At 33.8% G+C, this 25,907-nt stretch overlaps 2 protein-coding genes across 2 annotated transcripts; one reads left to right on the top strand and one right to left on the bottom strand.

The window, feature by feature from the left end:
- Nucleotides 1–4,603: 4,603 nt before the first annotated feature.
- On the bottom strand, nt 4,604–7,443 carry LOC132748426 (protein asteroid homolog 1-like). The gene has a single exon (XM_060738036.1). It carries the CDS (start codon nt 7,307–7,309, stop codon nt 5,294–5,296), a length of 2,016 nt encoding a protein of 671 aa, XP_060594019.1. The 5' UTR covers nt 7,310–7,443; the 3' UTR covers nt 4,604–5,293.
- A 5,385-nt stretch (nt 7,444–12,828) lies between these two features.
- Nucleotides 12,829–25,178, top strand: LOC132748428 (DBH-like monooxygenase protein 2). The gene is made up of 11 exons (XM_060738039.1): nt 12,829–12,917; nt 13,673–13,910; nt 14,731–14,863; nt 15,955–16,056; nt 18,941–19,117; nt 20,300–20,425; nt 21,165–21,473; nt 22,281–22,377; nt 22,973–23,136; nt 23,489–23,576; nt 24,375–25,178. Exons 1-11 carry the CDS (start codon nt 12,913–12,915, stop codon nt 24,694–24,696), a joined length of 1,761 nt encoding a protein of 586 aa, XP_060594022.1. The 5' UTR covers nt 12,829–12,912; the 3' UTR covers nt 24,697–25,178.
- Nucleotides 25,179–25,907: the final 729 nt, after the last annotated feature.

Genomic DNA, 25,907 nt, shown 5'->3' with positions numbered 1-25,907 from the left:
AAAATCTAAAAATATATCAGATATACACATATGTTTGCCAAATAGATCAAATATTAAGTTTTATAAAGCTTATATTTGAATAATGCATAAATGCGATCCTACTTTTAAGTGCTGGTAATAGTAAATGTTTCTCAGTGGGATATCATGGTAACGTATCTGTTTCACTTAAAAGTATAATCCAAATTGCCTCATCATTGCAAAGTCATTGTGGTTCTAGCATGTATATTGTAGTCAAAATTATTTTTGAATTTTGAAATATGACAAAACTTGAGTTCAATAGGAAACTATTAATATGTTACAAGTTCATATTACTCTTACTCAGGTTTACCTTAAGTGTGGTAACGTATCTGTTCAATATATGAGGGACATGCATTTAAGGTGGTAACTTTTTTCCAAATTCACTGTAGAAAACAATAAAAATCGTTCACTTAGCAGGGGCGTAACTGAGCTATTTTGATATGTACTCCTTAAATAGGGGGGTTCGGGGGCATGCTCCATCGAGAAAATTTTTGGAAGAGGAAGTGATATCCTGGTATTTCGTGATTATCTAGAGGCTATATTGAGAACATAGTGCCACCAATGCTTTCCAGTGTTTTAACTGTAGTAAATTAGCTATAAGACTAATTGCAACACTGATAGTCAATTCAATGTTTATTTGACTTAAAATTTAAAAAAAAAATGAGTTGCCTCAACTGGGATTTGAACTCGAGACCTCTCGATTGATAAGCGAGCGTGCAAACCCCTCGGTCTCGGTGAAATTATAAGTTAACGACCTGAAGAAAACCATATTATTCTAAATTAGGATTTGTAACTCTTATTATTTCGACGCTAAACACAGATGTAAATAATCATGGAGCTTACTGTAAGCATGTATATCTATAAAGAATGAAACAATATTAGAAATATTCGACCATTCGGGAACTACTTTGCTTGAAAATTAATGCGCCTGTAATTTGACAATTTTTACGCATTGATCTCCCCTGAATTTTTCGGCGTTAGTGTACATATAAAGGGAAGTAACCGCTTCAAAAAAGTGGACTACTTTAGGCATTTGCAATTAACAGCATTATGCTCTGAAATTTCGCTACCATTATTTGTTTGGTCTGACGACCCAAACAATGACACCAAGAAGTTGTTTAAAAGAGAGCCTCTAGTGAGTTTGATATATTATACATTATATGACAATAAACGTGTAATCCTTTTCATCACATGTCTTTAAAAACGCATTTAAATATTTAATGAAAATTAATTTATATGAACGTTTAACGCGTCCTTTTGCTGTATAGGTAACCAATGACCCAGTGTCTGCGCCATGTGATCTCCCAAAAATTTGACCCAGTCTTATAAATTTAGCCTTTACCTTAAGCAAAATAATCCAAATCTAGTTAATTTCGTACTCCTTCTAGCTTTATTTTCATATCATTATTCTCCACCGTCCAGTCTTGTTTACATTTTCAGAGTCCAAAAAAGCAATACATATCAGGTTTCTATTTTACTCATAGTAACAAAGTTCTGTCAAAAAGTGGTGTGTGAAATAAAGAGACCATTATACATTGTTGAATACAATACAGATTCTATTGGACTCGAACTATTGGACTCGAACACATGTTATCATCTGTAAAACCTATACATGTATAAGACTCGGCTAGCTTCTCGTCCAATACAGGTTTGACAGCAGTACTCTCGTCCAATAGAATTCAAAATTGCACTAAACAATGTATAATAATTTCGTATTACATAATGATTATATTACATAAATAGAGGATATTAAATGAGTGTAAGTTCAATACTGAATGTATTGCATGAGTTGAATAAAATTATATTATGCGAGCCTCTGGCGAGCAAAATATCATTTTATTCAAAGAGTGCAATAAATTTAGTAATGAACTTACACGAATTTAATATTCTATTTATCACATACCAAAAATAAAGCCCGTTTAAAGTGAAATAATGGTCATTTTTCATTGACGCGCCTACAGTATAACGCTAACATTTAGCGCGTCTTTACACTATGTTTCACAGTATATAAACGATTTGAACCCCAACCGGATCTTGTGAGAAGATCTCAGCATCTAAACGTACAATCAGGCGGGATGACACATTAAACTATTAAATATCGGCTTGAATTTAATCTGTGACGGTATTCATACTGAGGAATACTTTATCTTTGCTTATACATGTATATACACCCATAACCTTCTTCGTTAAATATATGCGCATAAAACGCTGTGCTCTTCGCCTCATGTTTTGTTTATGTCAACAGACGCCGATTACACAAACAAATTTATGCCTAAAATTGTTTTACTTCACTATAACTCATATCTGAATCTTTACTTTATTGTCTTTACCTCATGCCACCGGACAGAAACTTGTAAAAATATCTTTGAATATTGATAAAACATAGTAAATAATAGAGGCGACATTTCTGATAACTGTACCCGTCTTGCTAAAACAATTCTGATCTGTACCCTACTTGTGTTTTCACTGAACCATAACTTGCGAGTCACTTTTGGTGATTTTTATTGTTTTTTGTCATATGTTCCAAATTTTATAGTGCAGAATATGAAGTTATTGTGTCACAAGAGCATGACACATGTTTTAGTTCTATATAAGTAACTAAAACTGCATATGAATGGAGCTTCGTCATGTTTTCCCTGTCTAGCATGAAGTGGCTGGTTATACGAATCAGTCAATTATTTCTTGATAGGGATAATCAACTAACAAACCTCATTCAGTTTTTTCGTTTTCAGGGGAATTTAAAACGTCATCAACACCCTTTTGCTCTATCTGCTCAATTACTTTCATACAATAGATTATCATGTCATTGTCACTTTTAAGTTTATTTTCTCTGTCTTTCAATGACGGCGGCCCTTCCAGTCCCCATTTTACATCTCAACATTTTTGTTTGGATAGCCCAACATTTATTTTTTCCCATCTACACATAACTTAAATGTCTTCGTTTTATCTATGTCATTTTCACTGATCAGTTTTATTATTTCATCCAAAACACCAGGACAGGTCTTTTAATTTTTCAGAGAGATATGATTTTCCAAGCACAACCATGAAGAAACAGCAAAGTTTATAATAGAGATTGCAGGATCAAGATCCCCTGTCACCTGCTGGCCCTGATTCTTCCACCCCCACATAAACCGCAAAAATTTGCCTTTGAACAATTTCTACCCAATCTACCAGAATTGTTTCACATTTTCCGAATATATCATATCTCTAGTTGAGTCCAAACTAAAACATTCAACAACATCGCAAAATAACAAAAAGGCAATGTTTGATAAAGGTAATTTCACCGAGCAATGACGTGAACTTCTTGTACATCTCACGTTTGCCTGCCAAATGAAGGTAATCTAACACGTTCGGTATTTGTTAAACCAACTCTCGGTAAATACGATCCAACCTTATATATTAAAATTATATTACAATCATATATATTTTCTCGCAATAAATGATACAAAATCGCAATAAGCGTAAACGTTTTCTCCAATAAATCTTTAAAAATACTCACAAGTCAGGGTACAGATAAAATACGTAAACTCACAAGTAGGGTTCACAATCACCAGCAAGTAACGTTCAGTTTACGGAAATGACCCCCTTGGTAAAACTAAAATTTATGTTCACGATACAGCAATATGTTATGCATATGACTAAATTGTCGTTTGTTATTGATTACTTTAGTAGTTCGATATCACAATTCAATGTTTTACTAAATCAACCTTGGAATAATTTACGGATTTTTGTTCGTGTTCAGTGTTGATCACATGAAAGCAGTTCGTGAGTTTCGATTATTTTATAGCCTTCGTGCTAACGTTTATGTTTTGTATAACTTAGACGTTTAATAAAGTTTCTCTCTTACAATATAAAATGTAGATTTACTAACCTAACGTCCCTCGGTATCAATATAAATACCAATATCGTAAACAAGTGAAGTGGCAGAATATGGCTGACACTAAAATCTTCTCACAAGATCCGGTTGGGGTTCAAATCGTTTATATACTGTGATTAGGCTAGACAGGGGATAAGCAAATACCAATCGCGGGCAATCGCTTCCATCGGGAACTCGCAAAGGATCGTTCCCGCTGGAACCGATCACCCGAGGGTTGAAATTTTAACCCAATGGTAGATTCTATTAATCGAACTGAATGGAAGATCTAACTGTTTACAGTACGTGGTAGCGAGGCTCTTCCAAGTTTCCGCTAAACAAACTGAGTTACAGTTACCCGAGAGCTAGTTATTCCCTTCTGTTACGCAGCCAGTGTATGGTTCCTTTTTGCATATTATTTAAGAAAAAAAATACGACATATAGTTCGGTCTTTACTGGAAGCCGGGGGTAAGATACTTTTAAGTTATAGTATAACGCAAGTGACCTCACAACGAAATATATACAATGCCATTTTTTAAGGAGACGGAAAAACGGTACGGGTATGTGATGAATTAATTTAATATTTTGTGTATTTACGGAGTTTTAAAGATGGGACTCTTTTTCAAACCGACGTCATTAACGTTCGGTTAATAATATAAAAAACCACAATGAAGGCGTTATTTTGACAAAACATTTAATATGAGAATCAGACAAATATATAGCGTGTCTCAAGCAAGATAACAAACACATATATCATACTTCGCATACAGCTTTACACCAAAATCATCTTTAATAAATAATATGCAATGTTTCTATGTACAGAAAATAATATTTAATTCATTTTAATGGGAAGAAAGTATTAAAGTATTAGAAATTGAAATTCCAAAGAATGTTTACTTCGTCGGAGATTTAAAAAAGGAATTTTTTTTTATTATCATCCCAAAATGTGAAAATACATAATTATCTACACGCTGCCATATTAATTGATTTTGTACTAAATCTGAATGTAAAGAGGGAGATGTAAGGTGTATTTGTCACACCTACATTGTCTTTGCAAAACAACTTATATTAAACAAGTCTGAAAGATAATTTAGAAATAAACCATTTTTAGCGTATCGGCTTAGTCTACATTTAAGCAAAAACATAATTATAACACGGCCAAATCCACGTCTCTATTCAATGATAACTAGTTCTCAATATCTATCATCTGATTACCTACATTTCAAACCATTGAATAGTTATGGTCAATTTCACTTTTTTTCTTATCTCACAGACTGCTAACTCACGCCAAATTGGCAGTTGAGCTCAAAACGGATTAACTTTTTCAGCATTCGGAAAAGACGGAGATTTCAGTTTTATCTCACTATACCAACATCATGTCAAGCCTGATCTTTGTTTTTTTCCACTATGATTTTTTTAACATTACGCTGCATTATTTATCGATAGCTTAATTTGTTCATACTTGTTGCTTTTGCTTACTATTCTCGAAACTTTCGTCGAAGCAACAGGACATCTATGTCTTACACAACGCTTACTTAGCCGCCTAATTAATTCAAACCAGGATTCGAACAATTCGAAAAGAAGTGATTTTTTCCCACAGAAAACGCTTTCAGGTTTACCACTGTCCTTTGTCAGAAATTGAAAAACGTTGAAAATCAGAGTGCTCTGAAGAAATCTTTCGGGATCTGGAAGACAAACTGGTTTTAAGAGAAGTTGGTTTAAGAACTGCATTTCTTTGTATATGGCCTGAAACTGTGCATTCTTATGTAGAAGATCCACATCATTCTCGTTTAAATCCATGCGTTCTATAAAATGCTTTTTCATATTGGTCCTGAATTTTACAAATGTCCCAATTTCAGTTGCCTCTCTTACGCTCAGTATCTCTATTTCATTTGGATCATCAACGGTGCAAATTTGCATTGTGAAAATACTTATGACGAATGTCTTCAGTTGGTCTACCGACGCTTCCGAGTTTCTCTGCCATAGACTTAGCATGAGAATAATTATTGATGAAGTTTCATCAATTTCTTTAGGTAAGATTTCTACCATGTCACCAAATACTGCGAACAAAAAAGATTTTCTTGAAGGTGTGTCTAGTGTTCCAATATCGGCAATGTGCGGCATCTTCGGGAGATCCGGGAGACTAGTCAATGGTTTCACATTTGAGACATTGTTTTTAGCTCTGTGATATTCTTCTATCTTTCTCTTGTTTCTTTGTCTCTGACCTACCAAAATTTCGTATATGACACGCCTGATTCCTTTCGAGCAAGCAAATGAAGGAAGTTTCCTGTGGTTTTCAATCTGGGATTGGAACATATATCGCTTGTTAATTGCTATATTCAGTAAAAACTTGCTGTTCATTTCACATCTGATGAGACTCAAGATAAACCATTTAGGCAAATCAACTTTGATAGAACATCGACTTAAGACTATTTCTCGTACTTCCTCTGATAAGTCAACAGCATCATGCTGGTCTGGCGTACATTTGATATTGAAATATGACTTGACTGACTTTACGAATAGACTTTTATGTGTTTCGCCTGCTAACTGTTCTGTTAATTTTTTAAAGGCTTCCGTTCCACTACTAAAGCCAGCTTGTTTTAACCAATCTAATGTATATTGTACATGATCTGATTTGAAACCACGCCTTTCAGCTCTATATTTTCCTATATAGTCATTCTTTGATAAGTCACAGCTGCTGGTGTTTTCGGGGCTTTTGATCTTAATTTTTGAAGAATCGAAATAATCATTCCCAACCATTGTTGCGAATACTGGTAGAATAACCTCATCATCTACCATATTCAACTCTTCCATCAAAACCCGACAGTTGTAGATCTTTGTAGGCAAATAATCCATACGGCGTTTATATATAGGTAAAGGCAGTAAATCTGCAGGATGCACACAACCAACTTCCAATTCAAACACATAGAAATCACTATCGGCGCTTAAAACTGGACAACTAAATTTATTTGCCAGAAAAGCAATTTCTCTGTCGGCGTCAAACAGGCAACATGCGTGAACTATCCCAAGCTTAACAAGAACGTTTCGGAAAGTAAGTTCTGCCAAGATAGGTAGTATAAATGTATCTCCATTGTCCAGGGTTCCACTGATCTGTTGCAAGATCATTTTAACATTTTTTGACTGCTGTTCTAAACGTTCCAAATGAGTTTTAAACTTTATATTTGTCGGATCATCGGCTCCGTCAAAGATAACAATCGGTTCAATACGTAAACGTTTCAATGATAAGAAAAAATATTGACACTCTCTTGCAAAATGATCATAGTCTCCTCCAAACTTGAAAGGAATTTCAAAGAATTGATATAGAAAGTAAACCAAATTTGAACCATCAATTATCAACCTAGTGTCCTGTAAATTGTAGTCACAAAGAAACTTTTCTTTTCTATTTCTTATGTACGTTTGTAAACCTCGAACACCCATTCCGTAAAACCTATAAATGTTCGCGATTTAACGTGGATGTTAACGTTTCGATAAGTTATTCTGGTGTATACAATTTTTGTCGTTATAACAAATTTCACTAGCTAGAATGAAACATATTCACTCTTTCAATAATATCATTATGTAAAGTATTTAACATTGGCTTAGTTGTATGTAATATCACCCATGAATATCTTGTTTAAAGTTCGTTCTTTATAAATATGAAGAAAGAAGCCTTTTGTGATTAACTGACATTTGACAACCTGCAATAACTAGGTATATTGTAATTTTCGTTACAGCTGAAACAACGCGTATAAGAGATAATATCAAAATCGATTTAATTGTCTTGTATGTCGTCAAAACGTACTTTCAATTTTAAAATCTAATTTACAAACGAAGATTTTTGTCACACATGAACGTCCCCTTTGCGTCTTGTACGCAAACAAAATCCGATAAAAATTCACGATTTATTGTGACCAACAAGCTTTACTAGTGTATTTTACCTTTTTTAACAATATTTTGTCATTATGTTCACAAGTCTAATTTACATATGCCGCACTTAAATATAATGCTATTTCAGTATATGCCAAACAGAGTTACAATAGGAAACACACGACGATTAATCATAACAATCTCGGAAGCAATGTTGCTGGCCAAAGAAACATGATCGCCAGAATTTCGCGTAACATAAGCCTCTTACCATATCCGGTAATCGTTTCTTTCTTCGGGTATACTCAAATAACAAATGAACGAGTTAGTACAATTTTCCGGAGCGCTAAGCTACCAACCTATTGTCTTAAAATGTAGATAATGCAATACATTGGAAGGTCACGCTTACGGCAATTTATCACATACCTGTGCCGATTTTGCGACTCCGTTAAAATGGTATTGCACGGCCGTGCATATGTTTTGACGTGACGTCATTTGCGTTATATAAACATAATGTAAAGAGGTGCTAAATGTTAGCGTTATACTATATGCGCGACAATGAAAAATGACTCTTTTTTTGCACTTTGAACAGTTTTTATATTGCGTATGTGATAAATGAACTATTAACTTAATTTATTGAACTCGTTGAATAAAATAATATCATGCTCCCCAGAGGCTCGCATAATATAATTTTATTAAACTCGTGAAATAAATTTAGTAGTGAACTTACACTCAATCAATATTCTCTATATATGGCACACAGACATTGCCACATCCTGTGAAGCACTTTCTTTCTGGAAATAAACGGATTGTCATAACTACTTTTGTCACATAAACCGCGGCGCAGTAGTGTAATAAAGCCTTCTAATAAAAAAGATATTACACTAGTGTAATAACACTTTGACGTGACGTCATTTGCGCTATATAGAAACGCGCTAATGTTAGCGTTACACTATGGGCGCCTCATTGAAAAATTACTAATTTTAACAGTTTACTGTTCTTATATCCTCATACCACTGGACCACTGTCTTTGTTCATTCTTCGCGTATTGGTGATATTTTAAAACGTTGTTACACTTAATGCAGTTTAAAATATACGGCATTTTGTCTTTTTGATTATCTTCATATTTCGGCACAATATCTTATCATGCTTTTTAAAAGATGTTCTTATAAGTGTTTAATTAAAAAAGTATATATAAAAAAACCCCAACCAATCGCGAATAATTCAAGAGTGATTTATCAGTCACCTGCGTATTACAGATCACGTGCGCTTCCATATGCCAAAACAGTTCACGTGATCATCTTTGCCTAAAGGATGCCTTTAATGAGCGAGACCCACCGTTTATCCCTTCCTGATCGTAAGGGGTGAGTAAAGGGTTTGAATTTATGCATCATCTCTCAGCTCCAGCAGGTAAGGTGGTTTTGACCCCTGGTGCTGCTTTGAAGTTTTAAACACTCGAGGTTAGCCAAAATATTCTTTCCTGTTTCGGTGCCATGTGACATATACTATAAAACCTAACAAACAAACCTGAAGCAATTGCAGGCACTAGTCTAGCACGCACGGAAGTGACGCACATGAAACACGTGACGAGAAGCCAGATATTGTTTAAAGAATCTTCCAGCAGATGAATAGTGGAACAATGACAAACCATTCATATAAACAAAAGCCAAATGCTTTTTACAAAGACCAGTGGTAAAATAAAATGAACTCAAAATAAAATCAGGTGTACCAATTCAGACTACGGCCAGAGAGTCTGGTATTCCTTAAAATGGAATAGATGCATAGTATGGAATAGAATGTAATTTTAACTGTCCGTGTGTTGTAACATTGCAGGATCACCCGTTAAACATTTTGTTGTACATTATGTTACAACGAAATGACCCATTAATAAAAGCAATGGAGGCCTCCATGCTCGCCACCAATCTAATTAAATTGTGCATTATTTGCTTCTTATTTTGTTTATTAAATAAAATACCAATATATACATAATAACTTATGTAATTATATATAGCGTTTATTTTACCACGGGGATACATTACATATTCTACATACATGTATATATATATATACCCAGTGGTAAAATAAACGCTGACCTCTAAATAGTCATTTTGGTTATTCGTGACAAGTCGGGGTAAAAATAGAGCTCTGTATTAATCACGACGCTTTAGTTAGTCAAAGAAGGAAAAGACCTGTAAGTAAAATGTACATCTTCATGCAAATTAAGAAGACAAAAAAGTCTCATTCGATGATGAACATGTTCTGGAAAAAAATTCAATCTTCTGCGCGATTATGTATATTTATTTCATCACGATTAAAGAAATTTGTGTTTTAATATAAACCTTTTATTAAAGAAAGATCAACGTTGTTTTTTATACTTCGTTATTTGGTTATAATAGTGAATGATCGGTTTTGACGACAAGAAAAAATGATAGCCGTATATGATCTATTGGGTGTTTCTATTCCCCTTTTATATCACCCCAGATTTGGACAATTAAGATTTTCTGGAAATTGCAAAACTATAAAGAATTAAGACTTTATCATGTCTGTACATAATTTTCGTTTAATGTCATTTCAGGGGAAGGGGGGTTCGAAGAATTATTATCAATTAGTTTTATTGCTTAATATATGTAATGATTATTGTAAATAATTTATGTCCTGTTAAAATATGTCGTATAATAAATTGGGTTTTACGTCACACCGATACAGTATAGGTCATTTGGCGACGTTCCAGCTTTACTGGTGGAGGAAGACCTCAGGTGCCCTTCCTTGCATTATTTCAGGCACGAACGGGCACCTGAGTAGAACCACCGACCTTCCGTAAGCTAGCTGGATAGCTTCCTCACATGAAAGAATCCAAAGTCCCTGTCGGGATTCGAACCCACAGCGGTGAGGGGCAAGTGATTTGAAGTCAACGACCTTAACCACTCGGCCACGGACGCCCCTTACAGCTAATGAATATTTAATCAAAGACATTTTGAACCTTATAAAGTATAGTTTCTTTTAATCTTTGGTAGAAGAAGCTAGCGGAAAATATTTTGTTGGACTCTTAAAGACCCTTTAGTATGCCTTATAGACCAAGTTAAATAAAACCCTGCCCCGTATTCAAGAGTCAGTTTCACAAAAAAGGAAAACAATAAGATACAGTCTTTCTTTATTGCAACCCCACATGAGACAAATGCTATAAAGGGGACAAACTTTATCACAGGATTTGAATCTTATTTTTAATTTAGATTATTTATTTACTTATTTTATTATTGCTTTTTGTTCGCCAGTTTTATCCATTTAATTCTATTATAAACTAAGACTGCTTCGAAGAACGTGTAGGCAGAATCAATAACTCATAAATGTGTACGCAGTATCTTGATTTAGGTATCATAATGCCTATTTTCCTGTAAATAGTTCGTTTTAACACAGGAAAAGTAAGAAAGATTGAAAATATATTTATGAAATAGATTCTACAATAAACTTACTTCCAGTTGTCTCAAACTTTTAGTTTAATCGACAATTTCTCAATTTCTGTAACATTTCAACACGTGGTGTACGCAGTATCCAGAATCAAAATCGTATTCAACGCGAAATACTAACGAGAAAGGGTAGACTTGTGTAAAGGCATTTGGGATATTAAAACTAAAAGTCAGGACATCTTCTTTGAATTCAGATATATTCTGTTTGTCTTACATTTTAAAATACCGGCTGAAAAAATGTTCGCGGTATCTGCGCGCATCGTATGACCCCCTTGTATATCATTTGCTGAATCTTACTTTGTATGATAATGCAATTTATATATTAATATACAAAATAAAGAAAGGTACCACATTTTTTTCATTTATTTATTTATTTTTATTTTTTATTTATTTGAATATTTTTTTTTTTTTTGCTAAAATAAATTTCATAAAAAGACTGGAAATAATACGCGTGTAGGTCAGACTATCGTATTGTAACAATGGCCAATAACCAGCAATTGGCTGAAAAAAAATGCAGGGAAACCCGTTAGATTCAATGGGATTTGAGTTGATTGGATGAAAATAGAATAGAATAGAATAGAAACTGTATTGTTTTCTTAAGTAAATGGAATATTTCTTGTCTATCAAGTGTCTTTGATAATTTGTGACTTGGATATTTGCATTTATAAAAAGTGTATGTTAGTCCTGTGATCAGCAGAAAATTTCAATGAACAGTGGGGTTATCCTCTTTGAAGTCATTTGCAAAAAAAATGGTTGGCTACCCCTGTATATCGAGGTCATTTTTATGTGTCAGGTGTTTCATTCTCCTGGAAAAATCACCTTTTTAGCACAAAATCTCAATATCAAGGTCGGATAATGTAAGTCTAATAGGAAAATCAATGCAAGAGTCTGACCTGCATGTCGCCTATGCATACGGAATACATGTGTCAGATATATATTAGTCATTACTGTATAGTTTTCTCGTTCGAAAGATATGACCATCTATTTTGGCAGCCTGAACGTTGTCACAAAGTCACATAAGCGCGGTGACGTCAAAAAACATATTAAATGTTTTCCAAGTATTTGACGTTGTACCATGCCTAACAACCGATTGGGTAAATAATTATGTTCTCATACCACGTTGCTCACTGTAAGTGTGCTTACAACTCAAACCTATGACTATTGAACTGTTGTTTGATCTAATTTTGGGGGAAATTAAGTAGGTTTCATTTCTTTATATCATTTATTTAAATAAAGGATATTAAATGAGTGTGAATTTCATACTGAATTTATTGAAATAGTCGAATTATATTATTTTATTGAAAAGCGGCACGGGTAAGTGATAAAGAATGTGCATGAAAAATAATAATAAAATGTACGACAATAAGTCGTTTACAATAATTGAAAGGAAATTAAAGTGAAGAAAATGAATGGGAAATGTGGTAAAGAAATAAAACAGAGGCGTTAATTAAAGTACATAGTATTTACATGTCTCTGTTTGTAATGAATGCATAAAATGCAATATCAAAAATCTAAATCTTAAAAATAAACGATGTAAACGCCCCTTATGTTTAAATTACATTTTTTTTTCTCCACCCGCAAATTTGTGTTACTCTTCACTGACTACGACGATATGCTTCAAGGCTTTTATCCGGTAAATGTTGTTATAAAACCCAATAATAGCGATGGTTGTTGAAATTTTAGATTAACACTAACATTTGGACTTTATTCAATATGAGGTAAAACATTTATATGATTTAACTTTAATATTTATATTTGAATAATAGCAATACATACTATGTGAAAAATTATGTGATCATATAAAACACGATTGTCAAATATACTTGTCTTTTAGTGCCGTACGTAATTTATATTAAGACATACATTATATATATGTGTGTTATTTAAGATATAATAATATTTCTTTCTTTCTTTCTTTTTTCTTTTTACTTTAACATGTTAAAACAAAGCTGTTTTAGGGTATACTCAGTTTTCATTGTAAATGCCCAAACGGCTCACATGATTAAGTTCTAAATACGGCTACAAACAAAAACATTCACATATTCTGATAATTTAATATTCGATTCCTAAAATGTTTATCTATAATTTTCCCCTGGGTATTTGTTAAATACCCATACATTTTAATGGAACTGTTTTTTTTATTATTATCTTTTTAAAACTTGCGGCGACATGTTTATGAAGATAAGAAGCTTTTCTTTCTTTTTTTCAGGGGCACTTGAATAATTTAGACTTCGCGATCTCCTTTCCTGTTATGGTGTATGGTTAAATGCGTATTTTTCAATAAGTTCAAAGCTCCGCGCAGGTTTCCTGTGCTCTTATAACTAAATAGAAACACATGTATACAGTTACTATTGCTTTTAGCGTTCATTATTTGTACCATAAGGATCAGTTGTAGGCTAATTTAGGCACTTTTCTTTCGTAATATATGTTTTAGTAAATCATAGGGTGTTTTTTAAAAAAAATTTGTAACTAGATTTGAAATGCTCAGTAAACTTTTTGGACGCAGGATCTGGTGTTTCAACGTATTTACTTTGTGCATTTTGGTCTCGGCATGCACGGGCTACCCGTACTTCAGGGAAAGCATTCCAAATGGAAATAAAGTGCCACACCCGTGTATCAAGGGACTCTACTGGGAAGGTGTCGGCCACGAGAATTATAAAGGATCTGGAACACGGAACAGCTTCGGACTGGACTTTGAGAAAAATAGCAAGGTTTTTTATTCTTTATTTTTTGTCTGATTTGTACAAAAAAAATTCTTTTCTTTGTTTCTTTTTGTTTATTTATTTATTTTTTGTTTGTTTTTAAATCTGGGTAAAGAAAGTTAGTCCATACTGAAAGATATATCAATATCTTAACTTGTCATGTTGATACTATTTAGTATCATATGTGATAGCATACCATGAAATGATTAACTATCCAAGATTGGTGTTGAGGACACATTTCAAAAGTTATATAGCAGATAACAAATTGTTTTAGAACAAAATATAATTATTCATCATATGAAATGATCATACTAAAAGCCCTTTTGAAATACAAGTATTTCCAAATGACAGATTTTCCAATGAAAAGCGACGTTACAAACGTGAAGTAGTATTATAAAGTTTTATTTACACGGCTGTTGCCAACTTAAGAAGAAATCTCACTTTTTTTCTCTATAAAGGAAGTTTGCTGTATTATAAATTTGTTATAAAGATTTTTGAACAGGTTATATGGCCGTATATAAAACGGTTGTTTACAAAATAATATACAAACAACCGTTAATATAGGACCATATAACATGTCAAAAAGTCTTTATACTTATAATAATATCATATGGTCAATCGGAACCGGAAATTGGTATAGAAAAAACAAATATTTAAAAAAGGGGAAACTTTTTATTATTATTTTTTTTTTGGGGGGGGGGGGCTTCAAAGTCCTTCTTGATATTGAAATCTTTTAAACTCAGTTGACATAGTCAATTTTTTGTTGTCCTTGGCACCGAAATTATGTTTCTGTATGAAGCAATGTTTCTTTTTTCTCTTTTAACTTAAGGTATGGAACACTGAACTCTGCAACAAGGATTCAGACGGTGATGGGTTAACTAATGGACAGGAATTAGGTGACCCAGATTGCACGTGGACTCCAGGCTCGCAACCGAAAACTACAGAAAACTTGTCACATCCAGGTAAAATCCTTTTGTGGATTATATTATTAGTTATAATGATTTTGGACAGGTGAATATAGCCCTATATAAACGGTTTTGCATATAGTGGCTCGGGTTAGATTGCAAACAACCGTTTATATATGACCATTTAACATGTCAAGAAAAGATTTTTAAAACAGCAAACTTATCTTATGAGAGAAATTATGAAATTACTTCATAAATTGACAGAAGTCGTGTATATAGTACATACAAACGTCACGATTATCCAATGAAACGTGACGTTCCAAATGCACAGTACATGTATTATAAATATTCATTAAACATTTTTTATTTAGACAAACGAAACTCAATATACATGTGCCAGTCTTTCAAAGTCAATGTACATATGAGCCGTGTCATGACAAAACCAACATAGTGCGTTTGCGACCAGCATGGATCCAGACCAGCCTGCGCATCCGCGCAGTCTGATCAGGATCCATGCTGTTCGCTATCAGTTTCTCTACTTGTAAGAGAGTTGGTGAGCGAACAGCATGGATCCTGATCAGACTGCGCGGATGCGCAGGCTGGTCTGGATCCATGCTGGTCGCAAACGCACCATGTTGGTTTTGTCATGACGCGGCTCATATTAATTTCTATCTTTTGTATTTATACGGAAGCTAAGAAGGTATAAAATATTTGCACCTAAATTATAACTCTAGTGCCAGTACTTGAACGCTCACGTGGCGTGGTAACACAGATTCATATTTTGTTATACATGCTTATAGTCTGTCTAAATGAATGAACATTCTCTGGAATTCATAATGAAAAACAATAGTAAAAAGGACACGCGTATTTTATCCATTTCGAGTTATGGTCTTGTAAATGGAAACAAAGTCTTAAATAAACAGAATATTATGCTTTCTTTACAATATTTTTGTTTATTATCGCGTTTCATGTGTCAAAGCAGTGTTTTGCTATGTACACAGAACATACATTTGCGGGTTCTATATATTTAGAACATGATGGGTTTTAATCAATTATTTATTGTTTCATGCAATAAAATGCTTAGAGTTTTTCATATTATGTTTTAAAACACTCTGATAGACTTTAAAAGATTTATTTTTGGCTTTTAGGGATATGTGAGCCCTTTGATAGTCCACTTTGCGGCGGAAAACCTTCATTTGTGAACTGTGAAGATACTGGGCGGCTGGAGTGCGACTCTAGAAATGAGCCAGGTAAAGTGACAAAACAAGCAAGAAATAAAATACAACTAATAAGCATATATGCAAGCCGCCTAAATTGTAATTTTCCTTTTTTATATAAAATTGAAACCATTTACAGTAATGAAAGAATTGGTAGTTTATTTCGAAAAAACAAAAAAAAAAAAAACAAAAAAAACAACAAAAAAAAACGTAGAAATGAACGTACAGTCTGATACACCAGTCATCAATGTACGGTGATTACCTCCCTTGACAGATTCGCTTTATAGGTGATTGCAGTCATCCTGGAAAAAATAAGGCTGCACCTTTTTAGTAAACGTCATTGTTTGGATAAAACGAAATGAATTTAGTATAATTTTAGTTAGTTTAGTATTATTTTATTGCTTTTTCTTTCTACACAATGCAGAAACAATGTCACATGCAAACATAAGACAAAACATTTCCGAATGAATTTACAGTGTTTACAAGGATGCTGTAGTTTTTCATAAAAAGCAAAAGGGTCGGACCATAAATTTTAACATCATTAGAGAGTTGACCCTTCCCACTTTTTCTCAATAATAGTAAAACGATGCGCATAAACTCTGTTGTATTTGAAATACATTAAGCAGTACAGTTTAGCTATAAATATGATATCATTAATTTTGAAGAAAAAAAAATCAAATACTCACAAAATTTGGTTTTAAAAAGTCATGAAGAAAGAGAGAAAGAAAACGCGTTATTGAGAATAGATAAATTTCCCGAAAAGAAAATATATAGATTATGTAAAAAGGGGTAAAATATTGCATTGTACATACATATGAAAATAATATGAAATAATCAGAATATGGCAGGAAAATACAGCAAATGAAAGCAAACAGCACGAAAAGCATATCGATTTATGTTCGATCTACAAAACTCAGAAAACTAGATATCTTTAAAACATTAATTATTCAATATGGTTCTTCAAATCTTTCCTTTTTAAAATGATCAAAGAATGTTTAAAAAAACGTTTGTGGTTAAAGGGTTCTTGATATTCTTGACATTTCTTGTTAAACCAAGAAGGCGTATATCTTTATTGCAAACAAAAAAGGGATGTAATTGTTACTGATTGCTAGAATTTATAGATGCGCATGTCCAATATCCATAAAACGAAGTAAGGAAAATAATGGTAACATTGATTAAAAGGTGAGTCAAGATCACGAATTAGACTCAATTTCGCAAAATATACCCCACTTCGCTCTTTATATTAATAATATATGTCATATGTTACGGTTCGGACCGGAATATCCGTCCCGAGGTGACACACCCATTGGGCGGTAACGAGGCTTGCCGAGTTACCGCCCATGGGCGGGTTACCGAGGGACGGATATTCCGATCCGAACCGCAAACATATGTCGGATATTTTTTCTTGCATATTCTACAATATTCCATTATAATTTAATTTCTTTATCTTTATTTTCAACGGAAATTTATATCATTACAGCCGTAACTATTTTCTAACAACAGCGTATGAAATTACAACTTCATTCATAACGGTAAAATAACGTCATCCTAAGCGTGCCATTGTATAGCACGCGACTCATCTGGCACCCCCCATGCCAGATGAAATTTCCGGCATGGGTAAAACACACGGAAACGCCAGTCTGCTATGCAAAAAACATCATATTGTATCATAGTTTGTTGAAAAATCGTTTACATATACATGTACAGTGCGTTAACTGGAATGCAGGTATTAGTTATCCGCACTCCAGAGCATGCCCTTCGATTGGCTCATTTTTTCTGGGGTTTACTTATTGTGGCGACAGGGAAGGGAAAAACGATAAATATCATATTCAGATAATCGTTCATTGGTTAATCTTTTCTGAGGTGTCATATTTTGACAACAGGGAGCCTGTTTTTATTTTTAACTATGATACAAAAGAGAAAGAACATCATCTGATTACGTATGACCTCAGATAGCCTCGTGTTTCGATGCTCTTTCTATTACTTATTTTACGGATGTTCCTCCGTGGTCGAGGGGTTAGACTCGATGACTTCTAATCCAGTTACCTCTCTGGCGTGGGTTCGATCCCCGGGAGATGCTTTGGTAGTTAAGCGCGGAGGAAGGTAGTCTAGTACTGGTGTAACTCTCCAGGAACGATGGTTAGGAAACTACCCGCCTATATGACTGAAATACTGTTGGGAAAAAGCGTAAAATGAAACAAACAAACAAACAACAGTGTATCCGTAAACTATGCAGGATTGTAGACTTTTAAGGCCGGGTGTTTTGATGAAGAGTTAATTTCCCAGCCAGCTCCATAAATCATGCATATTAATCTGACAGGAACTCCCTCAAAATGTAAATGTCAAACACCACTGAAATCAATTTAACTGAATAACTTAAACACATTACTAGCCACTGAAACTTTTAATATGTAGAAGCTTAAAGATTCTCTATGTTGTAATTAAGGATTTAACATATGTATGTAGTCCATGCTTAATGAGAGTCCATCCGCCTCAAGAATGTATTAAATATGTACAGCAAATGATTATGTACATCATAATTAAACTTTAAAATTAATGCATTCATTTTTATTGAAAAAAAAATCAAAACAAACAAACAAAACAACTACAACAAAAAAAAAAAACCCAATGATTTCAGGAGATGCCCTTAGACACCCCATCCTCTGACATTTGCTGTATACGCATATTAAAACCAAGCTTCGCCGCTTTCCAGTTTGTTTGTTTGTTTTTGTTTGTTTGTTGTTGTTTTTTTTTACTTTTTTGTTGTTTCTTCAATCTTTTTAATCATGCTGGTTTACATTGAAAAAAAGAAGAAACACCGAAAACTGAAAAAGACATGCAATACGCCCTTTAAAATTACTTTTGTACTTATTGTACCTGCTGTTAATTATGACCGATCGCATTTCATATTTTACAGACACTTTTAACTTTACGGTTCGATTCCCGGAAACGAAAGTGCCAAACAAAGAGACCACGTACATGTGTATTACGTTTGAGCTGCCCATGGACAAGGAGTACCATCTAATTGCAACGGAGCCCGTGATAGACAACTCGGACATCATGCATCATACATTAGTGTATGGGTGCGAGGGAGGTCAGACATTTTTATGATTGTTTATTTCTCTATAAACATTGTCAAGTCTAGTGGGTTTTACAGTCATTTACAATTGTTTTAGAGGAAAATTGAAAGTTAAAGTAAAAAATGTGCATGCTTGGGTGTGGGAAGCGCGAGGTAAATACTTATTCAAGAGAGGACTAACAGGGCACTAACAATAATACAACCAGTTTCCGGTATCTAATATATGAATATTTTTATTTCTTGCACGCAACTACGAGCTAAGTTTACACAGAACAATGACTGTAAATTACAATTTACTTCTTTGAAAGGAAGTATGCGAGAGGTCTTTTTGCACCCGTGAAAGATTTGTTTTATTCTAAAAATGTTTAATAAATAGGTAGAATAGCTTTGTCATCGGCTTTTTTTGCCAGTCTCTAGTTAGGATAGCCAGCGAGGCGTTCCGAAGTTAAAAGAGCAGCACAACTTTGGTTAACACGGTTCACTCGGTCATTTTTAGTGCTTTGCGATATCGTAGCTATAGTGTTTACTGTTTCTATATTTTGTAACATGAAAAAGTAAAGCGCAGTTCAGTAAACTAAAATAACGAATTTATATAGTTTATTGGTTTGAAATAAAAAAATAAAATAAAACACAGTTTAGTAAACAATAACCAATTTATATAGTTTTTTTTATTGTAATGGAATAAACCACTGTATGCAGTGAAGAATGTAACGTAAATGACAGTTTCCGATTTTTCCTTTAACCAATTTGCTCACCTCGAGTTTAATTTTTCGTTTAAGAAGAGTCGTATTTTGAAGAGGATCATGCGTAAAACAATTTTTTTTGTAGACTGGTTCTATTGATATTAGGTTTTGAAAGAGATCCATAACTTTTATTTTGATATGCGAACATTGTTGGCGCCATCAATAATTTTTCACACTGTGGAGAGGTCTGAGGACCTCTCCAACCTCTCCAATAATGGCATATACAAAAGAATCGTATCTTTTTTATAATCAAGGTACCTCTGTGCATTTGATTTCCTTTATGAATGTATTCAAAAAAGTATTTTACGTTTTAAATCGACCAGCTTCGCCAAGTACCATGATGTATTTAAATGTATTTTATTCAAAGTACCGATTGTGGAAGATATCACTAAATGAAGGAAAATCACGTCGAATTATCATGTAATTTCACGAACTTGTACATAATTTTTTACAGTTAATGTGGCCCCAAGGGAACTTATGAAGCCGATGGAATGTGGCGGAACAATGGATGGTTGTCGGGAACTTTTTGGTGGATGGTCCATTGGGGGAAATAGGGATTCCCAAAAACCCAAAAACGTGGGTATTTTAATAGGGGCAAAAAAAAGGGCTCAAAAAATGCCGTGATGAGGTGCGTGATTACTGTAAACATCTTTTTGTTTGCTTAATGGACATTGGCCAGTATTTGAAAGATTTTATATTTTCTATATCAGAATAATTATTGAAGCAAAGTTTCGATTTTATAAACCTTATTGGAGATATAGTCAATTACTTCAGGGAGGTGTTTTTGCAGGCCCTTATTTGGACTGCATCGTACGTATTACGTCACGTGGTCTCGAACGCGCACTTGTTTAATTTTACGCATGCGTTTAACTGTCAAGCACTCGCAAAAACTGTTATAATAGTGTGGCTACTGATCATGTGCCAATTGTCATTTTTCAGTACGAATCAGCCATAATTGACCAATCGTTGACGATAAGAAAATATTGTTTTCACAGATGAACGCGTGTTAACCGATTGACCTTTGTAAACCTTTCGAAGCGCTGATATCTCTCACTTTATCCTAATCACAAACTTGGTTCGAAGGTTAAAACGAAATTCTCCAAGCTCAAACTCGGATCTCAGATATTTCATCGGCCACAGACTGTACACTGACCAATGGAAATCCTGAGATTTCAGACAGAACTCAGATAAAAGTTGTATAACCTCGAGGCCAGTAGTAGTAGTAATATCATAGTTCTGCCTGCTCTAAATGAATGGTCTTAATTGCCAGTATTTCAGAAAAAATCTACTTTATGTCGCGGAACTATTTTATATGAAAGAAAATCAAATTTGTAATGCTGATTCAGCTAAACATTCTAAATATTATGAAAACATCATTTTGCAGCATCATTGGAACAACCCTCAAAAACTATCCAACTATAAAGACAGTTCTGGTATAACCTTACATTTGACCCCGAAGCTCCGCCCTTACAACGCCGGCTTCCTAATGACTGGTCAGTTCCACCTTGAAATCCCCCCTGGAGAGTCGCATTACGAAGCTTCCGGTTCCTGTGGCGGAAGTTGTCTGTCGCAAATGGTGAATGGTACCATCTACGTCACAAAAGTTAACAATCACATGCATCTTCTTGGTAATTATACCAGCTTTTATTATCTTTTTTAAAATCTATTTTCATTGTTCAGAATTTAGTTTATTATACAGTAATTCAATAGGAGATGAACATCTTATTTTAGATTCATTGTAGTTAAAACGTAAGGGTTTTCAATGCCAATGTTTCATTTTTGACATGTATTCATAAAAAGTGAGCAAAGAGTAATGTTCAATGAGTATTTTTTGCGGAGTAATTTAAGTTCATATGTTCACGGAGTGATGAATAACCAATGAAAACAGTGTTTTGGAGTGAGTAGAGGTAAGTGACTATTGCAAAAAAAGGAATGGTATTCAGTGGAAAATATTCATGGATTGTGAACATGTTCGTATACTATGCATTGATGAGTGGAAACTGTTTATTTGGGAAGTAGAAGGTAATGTTCTTGATGTGAGTTGTGTTCAGGTTATAATGATGAAGTTCTGGGTGAGCAGTGTTCACGGAATAAGCGGTGTTGAAATAGTAACGGTTGTGGAGTGGAGTGTGTAAACTTGAGTGATTGATTTTCATGAAATGGTGATGGTGGTTAATGTTCATGAGGCAATTTTTGTCGAGCGATTAAAGTTCATGAAGGAATTTATGGAGTGAGTTGTTGTTGGTCAGTAAGCAATATTTATGGGAGAGATAAAGGACGAGTTAGTAAAACATGAAGTGAGTATTGATTAGTGAGCAATATCCATTGGGCAATATTTGGAGAGTGATTAAAATGAATTTGATGTTATAAAATAAGAAAAAAAAGAAGAGAAAAAGCAAATTACATGTTCTGACTGATATCCCGTTAAACCTTAGGTGCAGCACAATTCACAGAGCTACGAAGAAACAATTCGTTTGTGATGCATCTTGCCGAGGACAAAGTTTATGACTACAACACGCCTGTTTCTCATGAGTAAGTTTCCTTTAAAAATACTGACTCAGACGTAAAATCAGACTTAAAATATTTGATTATGATAGGCATAATTTTTCTTCATTTGATCTGTGACATGGCATGTTGTTTGTGCACGTGGATGCAAATATTGAAGTTTGAATATTAACTTTGGTTGACTTGTTTACTTGATGGAGAAGTTATTATTATAAAATCTCATCTCTTAAACAGCTTATCCCTAGAACAGTATAGAAAGCAATGGAGACAAATACAATCATATGAAAATTGCAAAATAGTTTTAATTGACACTGTCCATGGAATTGACACTGTCCATGGGAGGTAATGTTAACCCTGAATAAATTTTGGTTGTTCTCTTGGAATAGTGAATACTTAGTATATAGAAGTTTCATAGCTGCTATTTAAAGATGCTTTTTAGCATTGCACATGTGTATTTTGTTTAGGTAAAAGCCACCATGTGGTATAAGGTTACGCTGTATTTAGTCTATTTATGTTAAGTTTAAGCTATATTTTGTCATGATTGGCATACATTAAAATGTATAAACAATCTTAATAGAATTACAATGTATATGATATAAAAATGTATCGATTTCACTTGCAGTCATAAGAATCCGGTAATGATACAAAAGGGCGATGAGCTGAAAACCACGTGTGTTTTTTCGTCTATAACAAAGTCACAAGTAACTAGATTTGGGGACGCAACTTCAGATGAGATGTGTCTTGCATTCTTTACCTACTACCCAAAAGAGAATTTCCAGTCTGGCCGTAAGTTACTTACATGAACATGACATGTTAAGAAATCGCGACTTCTCAGATCAAAGTGAGCAGAATAAGTACTTCTACCAAATTTGTTCATAGCAAAGGTGTTTCGAAGGATACAAAATTACATGTATATCCGAATTCCCTGTATCTTTCCGAAAGCGATTAAGATTTAATAAACATGACAAAAAATTGCTGAATTTTTCCTTCAATGGATTCATGACCACATACTGTATATTACGTATTTATTTTCTGTTGTTGAAGTTAAGCAGCTGACAGGACTTCTCGGCTTATTAGTGAAATTATTCGTTCAATCTATCCATTAAAATTTTTGACAGCGAACGTTATTCTTTTATAGGATGTGTGTCCTGGAAAAGTTTAAGCTTTTGTGAAACGAGACAAGATGTGATCCGTGGATGTAACAGACGTAAAATCTTGAACCTTGCGTGAGAGATTACATAATAATTTCTTGTCAACCTATTAAACAACGCTTAAGTTGAATATCATTTTACCTTTGTAATCTATTTGTCTCTTGTGAAATACATAATATATTACTACGCAATGAGTAATCTGTGTGGGTCCTTTTTTAAAATTTTCGGTCGACCTACTTTCTGAATCATTGCAATTGTAATTTATCCAGCAGTAATGTAATATATATTAGTACGCAGTGATTCGCCTTTCAGTAATACTGGCGTTTCCTGTTTCTGATATTAAGCAGAAAACTTTCTCATAAAGTGAATGCTGCTAAAATACTTTTATAATAACCAGCACATGTGCCAACAATCAAGTAGGTCTTTAACTGACGATATCGGCTTACACGCCAGATGTTTTAGATATATTGACCCCTGTAGGACCATTTAAAAAATATCTTTAATTACAATAACCTATTCTGGTGTCATACCAGTAAATGTAGGATGGTCTTATTAGATTTGAAACAAAGAGTTAAGCGTTTATTGACAAACACATTAACTTATGGAACAACAGTTTTTTGTAATATTGTTGGCTTAGTTTAAAATTTCTGACCAACACCAAAAGCCGAGGAGCGTGCAATTGGCAATTCTAACGATTACGCGTGTACCTTATACCTAATAGATGTTGTGTTCGAACTATCCTTTGACACCAGTTCCTCTTTGTCCAGAAAGCCGGCTCGAGTAGCAGTTTTATCACAATTATATCACAATTGAACTAAACATATAAATGAGACATATATTAACTTATACAATTTTCAAATATCTTTCTTGAAGGGATCCTGATACAGTGAACATTACCATGACGGTGAATGCACTTTGTGTGCCAGAAGAATGTCGAATAAAATGTTTGAACTATGTAAGAGAACTTAAGCAGCAGCCGTGTTTCTCCGGGGACGTCGGTGACTTCATAAGAAACGTTTTGAGAAGAACGGCAAGAGGTACACTGGACCTTTCCTCGTGGTTCGCCCGGCTGGATTCGTGCGACCGTGAACTTTTGAAGGAGACTTTGGAGGATGGCATCAACGCTGGTAGGGCTGCCACGCCCCTTTTCACTACAGTATTGCTGGCAATACTGTGTCTTTTGCGAATGTTTTGACACTGATATTTATGTTGTATTCTTAATCTTTGCCAAGTGATAACGATCGTCGAAACTTCTTCTTATAACTGTACAATTCATAAACAGGTATAACCAAATTTCTGATAGAGTCATAAACCTGTATTAACGTACCTTTTCAGGAAAAACAGGCAGAGGTCGAGATAGCATTTAATAAAATATGTTCTTAGACCAACCGCTGAGATATAATTGACATAACATTTGGTCATAAACAACTCGACAGAGGTCAGTTTTAAATCAAGTATTGCTGATGTGTTTTTATCCTAATTACATGTACAGGTTACATGCTTCAAAGTAAAGATAAATGTTTAAGATTTATGGCCTTGTGAACTTAGTAATATAAATAATATATTATTTTACAATTTACTTGTATTCTTCGATTAAAAAAACCCTCATAAATATTCAAATAAACAAGAAAATGTATATTTTATGTATATTTTTAAGTTATTAAAATTGGTATTGACTTGAGTGAGTATCTTGTTTTTTCCCGAGAAATGAAACTACTGAGGCGATCAAGAAGACGAAATTCACTTTACATGCAAAAACCAAACTATGGTGTGCACATCCTCAACGTTTAGTTTGAAATCAGCTGGTGTTTCTATGTAGGTTATCAAGGTAAATACAAGAAATCCGTAAAACTATCCAGCTTGATTTCTTAGGATCGGATGTTTCATTCTTTTGTCCGACTGTATTTGAAAATATTCTATAAAGCTTCTTTTGGGACAGGCCGATTGACATACGAATCTTTTTCATCAGCAAAGAATGTTCACTAGCATTTTTAAAGTAAAACTGATACATTTTAGAATGTCAGTTTATTTATATTTACGTATAATTATGTAAAATGAAACGTTGATTTTTGCATGTAAAGATCGGGTTTTCAAAACTTCCTGTTTGTCTCGTTAAATTTGAATAAAATGTTATGAAAATTTAATATTTATTTAAATAAGCGTTGTAAACATGACTGTTTTATTTACATTACGCATGAATAAAGTTGTGCACTTGATAAACAAAACACGTACATCAAAATTTATTGTTACAATTTTGTTCTTTTCCAGCAGTTCTCTGCTGTGTATAAATTATTTCCCGAGCAGTTGTCTTTTTGGATAGTTTTATATTTCCTTTACGCTGCAAAGTTGCAGCTGCAAAGTGTTCTTGAAGATATATCCAAGTTTTTGTATGGTGTCATTGTTTTT

The sequence above is a fragment of the Ruditapes philippinarum genome, unplaced genomic scaffold (assembly GCF_026571515.1).
Source record: "Ruditapes philippinarum isolate M1 unplaced genomic scaffold, ASM2657151v2 ctg9920_1_1_1_1, whole genome shotgun sequence".
Classification (NCBI taxonomy): domain Eukaryota; kingdom Metazoa; phylum Mollusca; class Bivalvia; order Venerida; family Veneridae; genus Ruditapes; species Ruditapes philippinarum.
Note: the sequence above shows the minus strand (reverse complement) of the source record. Positions and strands in the feature narration are given on the sequence as shown.

What these genes read in the sequence shown, in the direction of transcription:
- LOC132748426 (XM_060738036.1), bottom strand. Translation starts at nt 7,309, where the DNA reads ATGGGTGTTCGAGGTTTACAAACGTACATAAGAAATAGAAAAGAAAAG.
- LOC132748428 (XM_060738039.1), top strand. An exon ending in AGTGTATGGGTGCGAGGGAG is followed by an intron (nt 19,118 to 20,299) that starts GTCAGACATTTT and finishes AATTTTTTACAG; the next exon opens with TTAATGTGGCCCCAAGGGAA. An exon ending in AACACGCCTGTTTCTCATGA is followed by an intron (nt 22,378 to 22,972) that starts GTAAGTTTCCTT and finishes TTTCACTTGCAG; the next exon opens with TCATAAGAATCCGGTAATGA.